This window comes from Rattus rattus, chromosome 16 (genome assembly GCF_011064425.1).
Source record: "Rattus rattus isolate New Zealand chromosome 16, Rrattus_CSIRO_v1, whole genome shotgun sequence".
Classification (NCBI taxonomy): Eukaryota; Metazoa; Chordata; class Mammalia; order Rodentia; family Muridae; genus Rattus; species Rattus rattus.
In genome coordinates, this window is record NC_046169.1 from 15,029,189 (window position 1) to 15,037,466 (window position 8,278).

The 8,278-nt window shown below is 34.9% G+C and overlaps 1 protein-coding gene across 1 annotated transcript; it reads left to right on the top strand.

Annotated features, from left to right (window-relative positions):
- The first annotated feature begins 217 nt into the window (after positions 1-217).
- Positions 218-7,350, top strand: LOC116885883 (vomeronasal type-2 receptor 116-like). Its single transcript, XM_032887203.1, has 5 exons — positions 218-556; positions 916-1,722; positions 2,468-2,695; positions 3,703-3,826; positions 6,422-7,350. The coding sequence occupies exons 1-5, from the start codon at positions 218-220 to the stop codon at positions 7,348-7,350; spliced, it is 2,427 nt and encodes an 808-aa protein (XP_032743094.1).
- The last annotated feature ends 928 nt before the right edge of the window (positions 7,351-8,278 follow it).

The following is an 8,278-nucleotide window of genomic DNA, read 5'->3' on the forward strand; positions in this document are numbered from 1 at the left end:
TGGACCTAGATTTTAAAGAGTCCACAGCTGCTATTGATTGAATATGACATTCCTGCCCAGAAATACAGATAGAACCAAAGCATTAGATATTTAAGAATTCACTTGCGAAATGTGTTGGCCATTCTAATTTTAACCATTATAGAGGACATAAAATTATCTGTCTTTAGAAATATGACATCAAAATTATAAAATCCATTGTAATTAACTGGAATACAGGATGCTATGTATCATCTGCATTAATATTGATATTAGTGTTTTTTGTAGGTTAAATTTGAGGAGTTATCAGCTCATTTTGGCCTTCACATTTGCCATTGAGGAAATCAACAGGGACCCTCATCTTTTACCCAATACCTCTCTAGGATTTGATGTTATAAATATTAATAAGGGTGGAGACTACATGCTGAATGAAGTGACTGGTTGGCTCACAGGAATGAATAAAAGCATTCCCAATTACACATGTAAACCTAAGCACAAAGCTGTTGCTATAATTACAGGATCATACTGGACAACAACTGCAGGTATTGGGACACTACTCCAGCTCTACAAATATCCACAGGTGAGGAACATGCCTATGAGGAATATAGAAACCAGTATTAAACTGCTAATATATTAGGTGTTTCTACATGTAAATAAAAGAGACATACCTGCCACCTATCAAATGGTAGGTGTCTGGCATTCGCTTATGTTGCCTGAGATACTTTGAGATAGAGAAGAGGAAAAGGTTGCAGCCTATAGAGGGTGGTTAGACAATTGTGTCTTGACAGGGAGATTCAATATATTTGTTTAAAAAGGATATAGGTGTTTAAATACCAAGAACAAAATTTAGTCCCTACTAATCTTAAGTAGTGTCTTAGATCTACAGTTAAATCTATGTCAATGACTTTGTTCTTGTTTCTGCTTTGAAATTTTCCTCAGATATCTTTTGGACTGTTTGATACTTTTCTGAGTGACCGAAGCCAGTTCCCTTCTCTTTACCAGATAGCCACAAAGGACACATCATTGTCACTTGGCATTATTTCTTTGATGCTTCATTTCAGGTGGAATTGGGTTGGACTGATCCTTCTAGATAACCATAAAGCAATACAGATTCTCTCAGACTTCAGAGCAGAGATATACAGGAATAAGTTGTGCATAGCTTTTGTAAAGATAATGCCCGAAAGTTTTACTTTTGAAAACTATGACAAGGAATCCCCAGAAACTCTCAAACTAATCATGGCATCATCTGCAAATGTTGTTATTGTTTATGATGACACTCAATCTTTACATGTTTTAATGCTAAATTTCATGGAACTGATAATAACATGGAAAGTATGGGTGATGAATTCACAATGGGACGTAAACAGTGGCATAGATTATTTTATGTTTGATTCTTTTCATGGTAGCCTTTTTTTTGCACACCACCACAATGAGATACCTAATTTTAGAAAATATGTTGAGTCATATAATCCTACCAAATACCCAAAAGACCCTATTCTTGGTTTTTTATGGAATAAATATTTCAATTGCTCCATTTCTAAACCTGATTGTAAAATATTGGATAACTGTCTTCCCAATGTTTCCTTAAAATTATTGCCTGCAAATTCATGGATTATGAAAATGCCTGAGGAGAGTTACAATATATATAATTCTGTATATGCTGTGGCTCACAGTCTCCATGAGATGACTGTCAAAGAAATACAATTTCAATCTCATCAAAATTTTGACAACATTAACATATGGGAGGTAATTTCTCTTGCCATGCATTTTAATAATACCACTGTTCTGTTCCAAATGTATTAAACTCACTAATTATATTTTTATACTTTGTGACAGATTTTAGAAAAAGAGGATATGACAGGCTCTATGCCATGTCTTCTCTAAAGTTATTGCAGACAAATGTTTTGTTTTCTATGCTGAACAGGCTCAAAACAGGGATTATGTGTATGTCAATATCGATTTCCTGTTACAAATAACTACAGAATTGGACTATAGTTACATACTTGATTTGAAACCACATTATCTCTAAGTGCATTTCTGAACAGATAGGAGAACTAGACCCTAATTGTTACTGGGTACCAGACCCTTAAAGTTCAAATGCTGAAGCAATGGCTATGTTACCTAAGGAAACATTTTCATACGCTTTAAAAGTCAAAACCAAAATATACAAACTAAATTGAATATTTTTCTTAAATAATCAGAGGTGTCTTGCATCTGAAAATTGTGCAGACTTGCTTCAGTAAATATTCCTTGTTTAGTCTGTTTCTTATTTGTTTGAGTGTGTGAATCAATGCATTGTTTCGATAGTAACTTCCAGTCTAAAAATATTATGATCATGTCATTTCTGAGCTTTCATCATAATAATCAGAAATTGATTGTTTTAGCTTGCATTTCTTATCAGCAATTAATGTTCATAAGAGAATTTTCTTCATTGGGGACTCTTGAACATTTCTGGGAATAAATATATCATAATGTTCCTCATGTCTTTTAGCTTAACACTTTTCTGAAGAATGTCAATTTTAAAAATGGTGTTGGAGACCAAATAGTTTTGGATACACAAAGGAAATTGGATGGGGAATATGATATTCTCAATTTCTGGAATTTCCCGAAAGGTCTCAGACAAAACATGAAAGTTGGATCATTTTCTCCAAAAGCTCCACAGGGTCAACAACTGGTTTTGTCTGACTCTATGATACAGTGGGCTATAGGATTTATGGAGGTGTGTTGGACCATATCTCAATGCAGTGCTTGTTACATTAAAAGTATTTGTGGATGTAACAATGTGTGGTTCATTCTCAGCACCAATATGTAAAAACAAAATCTATCAACATGGAGAAGTTTTTGTTGCCTTATTCTGAAGAATAATTTGTTTTGTGCATTTCTCCATGAGCAATTATTTCAAGCTATAAATACAGTGTCTGTTTAGTGCTTCTAGCCCCTGTGCTGACAGCATGCTAACAAGATAATTTGTTTGAATCCAGATTAGAAAATATAACTGCATGGTCATTTGGCCTTTTGTGTTCATGCTTCTGACATTGTACAGTGGCATGGAGAGTACATGTTCATGAGTTAACTATATTTCCTCCTGTGGCAATAGGAAGCAACTGTTCAATCTATCAAAAACACACAGCAGAGGGAAGCAACTTAAGAACATAGACTTTAGAGTCTCATGTGACAGCAGCAGCCTATCAAGATTCAGCTAGTCATGGCTTCAGGGTTTTGAAAAAGTGATTTACATTTCTTTATACGTCAGGACGTAGCTTGAAATGAATGCTCCTCTTCACAGCCATTCTCTTTTTTCTTCAAGAATCATAATGTAGATTATTTTTCACAAGGATGCAAAACTTGTTTTTATTGTAATTATGAATGCTTTCAAATCTATATTCCAATAGATATTAACTGTTAATATTATAGAAAGTTCGCTCTCTTTAGTGATTAGGAAGTACATAGTTGGATTGGGATGGCATTCAACTTGCCATTTAAGACAGGTATTCAGTGACTTCATTATTTCGCCTCACTTCTTACACTCCCACAATTCTTCAGAGATTTGTTGCATCTAGATGATAGTTTTAATAAACTTAACTTTGTTGGGTATTATAAAGTCAGACTAGAAGCACAAGAATAATAATCTATATATATATTCTCACTTAATACTGAATTATAATGTTTTTAGTGTCGTAAACCTATACACTCCTGAATGTTTTCACTTTTGTATTTAATTCTTAGCTGCCTCGCTCAGTGTGCAGTGAGAGTTGTGTACCAGGGTTCAGAAAATCCTCCCAGGAGGGAAAGGCTGACTGTTGCTATGATTGCACTCCTTGTGGGGACAATGAGATTTCCAATGAAACAGGTAAATGTCAATGGGGGAAGATACCAATTATTCAGAGTGTCCTGCACTGTCTAAGCACATGGAGAAAATTCTGTGAAGGGACAGCACACAGATAAGTCCTATTCTACTTTCATTTAAAAGTAAAAAAAAATTCAGTTCACTGTATCATGACTTCAAATAGCATTCTAGCCATTAAAATTTATACTTGATCATTATTTGGTTCTTGCAAGGTATTGTTGCCCTCAGAGAATCTCTTTGTTCATGCCAGAATATTACACTTCATTTTACCATGGCATTTAACATGAAGAGAATAAGTTATCAAATTTCCATGATTTTGAAAACATATTTAATTATTAGCACAAATTAATAATGGGAATTTCATCTTTTTTTCTTGTATCATTTCAGTCATTAGTCTAGACTCATCAAAGGTGATCAGAAATCTCTTTGATTCTTGTCTATATTTAAAAATATTTTATATAAGTTTTTCACTTTGTTTTGTCTGTACTTGCTCTGCTTGGATGTTTGTATGTGGATCTGGGTCTTGGTTGCAGCACAATGATGATAGAAGAGAACTTTATATCATGTGAATAGGGATTTACAGAATTCTCTGACTTAACATGTGGGAACACACATCAGAATCAATCAGCCTTAAGTTTAACAACTGCAATGTACCAATTAACCATATAGGCAGCTTTCATTTTCTGGATATCTGGCATGAGGAATGTACAAGTTTTCTTAAACGAATTTATTTTATTACCTCTCTATCTCCAAATTCAAACAGGAACCATCAAGCTTCATAGCATCCCAAAAGAGTTAGATTAGCCTTCAACATAAATCATGAAGTCCTAAAATGTCTTGTGGACTACAAAATGTCCATTAGGAAGGAAAGTAAATAAAACTGCCATGGGAATCTTCCATTGAGCACAAATAAAATTTTAAATTAATAGTCACTTATGTATTATGAAATGGAGTCAACAGTTGCATCGCTTCTCAGATGATTTGATTAACATATGCTTAAAATGTTTTTCATACTCTTTAGCTACTATAAACAAATGAAAGTATTTTGTATAATGTGTTTTGTATAGTAGAAGTATTATTGTACATAGAATGTATAAGACATAGAATAGTGTCTTCTGACAGCTAGGTGCAAGGTCACATAGTTATTTCTATCAAACATAGAGTTTACATCAAGTCAGGAATACATGCACACTCCTTAGAGTGACTGAGCACACTGAAGTTGAAGAAATAGTTTTTCAAGGCAGATCTGGTAATAATAGAGAGACCCTATGTCAAAATGCATCCAAGGAACAATATATGCACATGAGCTAATTGAAAAGAGTGAATGTTAGAAGAGCCCTCACACACATGTTTACTATGGAGATAAAAACCAAAGAGTGTTCTCCTTCGTTTTTGTTTGTTTGTTTAATGAGAGTCTTCACTTATTACATGAATATTTTAGATGAAATCATCATTTCCTCTAACACTCAGATGTTATAAAATTACTTCATGAAACTAGAAATTTTCTAAATGTTTGGGTCTTTTCATTTGCCTAATTTTAAAATATGTGCAGATTAGAAACAACTATACAGACAACAAAAGATATACTGTGCATATAGATGCTTTTGTGCTTTGGTGACATCATAAGTTCATGTACATGCTAAGTGTGTACACTGAGGAAACCTGAAATGTCTATCTTTAATCCTCCATGATAACACTATTACAATTCAAAACAGTTCCAGAAGCTAGAAACTAAAGCATAGATGCTGAATAGTGCAAAGCATAGAACATTACATTTAAACCTTGAAGAATAAGCTTTATTTACCTTTAAAAATTGTAAACTCTGCAAAATATTTGACAAGTTGTATATACTGAAAGCATTTTAATAAGTTTGACTTAGGCCATTGTTATGTTGATTTCATGCTCAGTTAGAAAGCAATATAAAGGAAATCAATAGCAAACAAAAAAAGGAATACTTTGAGAAGAAGAGGGTGTCAAGAATGTACATACAAAAAGATTATTGTAGAGTAACCTATTATCTATTTTATATTTTAAATACATGTTTTCCATACAAATTGCTAAACAGAATCGCTTGGAAATATTTTCAAACTTTGGCAAGTCTTATAATGTTCATTTTGCATGTACCCTCAGAGAATAAAAACAATGGAGAATACACTAAATGCCATTAAAATGGGCAAATTTTGGGTCAATCACTAGCAACAATTTGAAAGTAAATTCTCTCATATTGAATTCATATGACCAACTCACACTTGTGGTTATTCACAAGAGAGACTCCCATCACCAAATTCATTAATGACATGTAACTTAACAATTTCTGACTACAGAAATAGATGAAAATTATCACATAAATCCAAGTATTTAATTACAAAAATAAAGAGAAGTGTTTAATTCAGGTCTCTATAAAAACGATGATCGGTATCATTTGACATTACCAATGAGAATGGGTTTAGTTTTTTACACTATGGAGCACAAATTTACTTGAATCTGAAACAAAAGAGAAAAGAGATCTTGCTATGTGAGAAATCAGGTGCCAGGAAATATATTTAGATTAAAGAAGATCCCGAGCCTATACCCTTAATAACTTTCATTCCTAACCAGATGCTGATAGTTGTATGAAATGTCCAGAAAGTCACTATGCAAACATACAGCGGAACTATTGTCTACAGAAATCTGCGACATTTTTGGCCTATGAAGACACTTTGGGAATGGCTCTCACTTGCATGGCCCTGGGTTTCTTTGTACTCACAGCTGGTATCCTTGGAGTCTTTGTGAAGCACCACCACACTCCTATTGTCAAGGCCAATAATCAGTCTCTCACTTACATCTTGCTCGTCACTCTGACCTTCTGTTTTCTCTGTCCCTTGCTTTTCATTGGAAATCCCAACCCAGCCACCTGTATCTTACAACAGAGCACATTTGGACTTCTGTTCACAGTGGCTCTCTCCACAGTCTTGGCAAAAACAGTAACGGTTGTTCTGGCTTTCAAGGTCACTGTTCCCGGAAGAATTGTTAGGTGGCTGATGATATCTAAGGCCCCAAACTTCATTATCCCCATCGGCACCACTATCCAACTTGCGCTCACTGGAATTTGGCTTGGCACTTCTCCTCCCTTCGTAGACTCAGATGCTCACTCAGAACATGGACACATTATCATTTTGTGTAACAAGGGCTCAGTTGTAGCCTTCCATTGTGTTCTGGGATACCTCTGCTGCTTGGCACTTGGAAGCTACGTTATGGCTTACTTCTCCATGAAACTGCCTGACACATTCAATGAAGCCAAGTTCTTGACATTTAGTATGCTAATGTTCTGCAGTGTGTGGGTCACATTCCTCCCTGTTTACCATAGCACTAAGGGAAAGGTCATGGTGGCCATGGAAGCCTTCTCTGTATTTGTTTCCAGTGCAGCTCTCCTAGGCTGCATCTTTGTTCCCAAGTGCTACATTATTTTGCTAAGGCCAGATAGAAACTCATTTCATTGTGTCCGACACAAAGCACATTCTAGAGGAAAAGTTCATCTTTCAAATTAGTCTGTTTACTTAATTTTAGAGAAGTATTTAAGTCATGTTAGCATCATCCCAACAGTCAGATATAACATTGCTCTGTAGGATTTTATTATTGGATTCATGTTTTTGTATAATCTAGTCTTATTAGCTCACCTTCTATGTCCATTTACATAGTTCTCTAAATTATAAAGTTGACTTCCATAAAAATTCTCTATTAGTAGTAAAGAGGAAATCAATAAGTTTTGTGTCATTCTTTACAATTCAACATTTCATAACTTATCCTTTATAGTACCAAACTTTTCAACATGTATCCATATTTTTGATGCCCTTGAGGTGCTAAAACAAGTCATCATTCTTTTGGTTCATGCATGCTTTCACTCTTTTTTTTTCTTTTTCCGGAGCTGGGGACCGAACCCAGGGCCTTGTGCTTGCTAGGCAAGCGCTCTACCACTGAGCTAAATCCCCCACCCCAAAGTAAACTAGTTTCTTTTTTTTTAAAGATATATTTATTTATTTTATGTATGTGAGTAGCTTCAGACACCAGAAGAGGGCATCAGATCCCATCACAGATGGTTGTGAGCCACCATGTGGTTTCTGGGGATTGAACTCAGGACCTCCGGAAGAGCAGTCAGTGCTCTTAACCGCTGAGCCATCTCTCCAGCCCATGCTTTCACTCTTAAGGTAAGCAAATTAAGAAAAAATATTTAGAAAATTTGCACATGAATGAAATATTTTCATCAATATGGTATAACCCAAAGTCAGGTATCAATCAACAAGATAACTGAATAATACATGAGCTTCTGTTAAATCTGTGAAGAGTGTCAGGTGTGCCAAGATGCATCCAGGTCATCAGAAAATGTACTCATGTTTCTTTTTGATAACTGACATATAAACTGTGATTTGGGTGCTCCCTGTCCACGGTTCCTTGCTTTTTATAAATTGGTCTATATTC

What these genes read in the sequence shown, in the direction of transcription:
- LOC116885883 (XM_032887203.1), top strand. Translation starts at nt 218, where the DNA reads ATGCTATGTATCATCTGCATTAATATTGATATTAGTGTTTTTTGTAGG. An exon ending in AGCTCTACAAATATCCACAG is followed by an intron (nt 557 to 915) that starts GTGAGGAACATG and finishes AATTTTCCTCAG; the next exon opens with ATATCTTTTGGACTGTTTGA. An exon ending in TGAGATTTCCAATGAAACAG is followed by an intron (nt 3,827 to 6,421) that starts GTAAATGTCAAT and finishes ATTCCTAACCAG; the next exon opens with ATGCTGATAGTTGTATGAAA.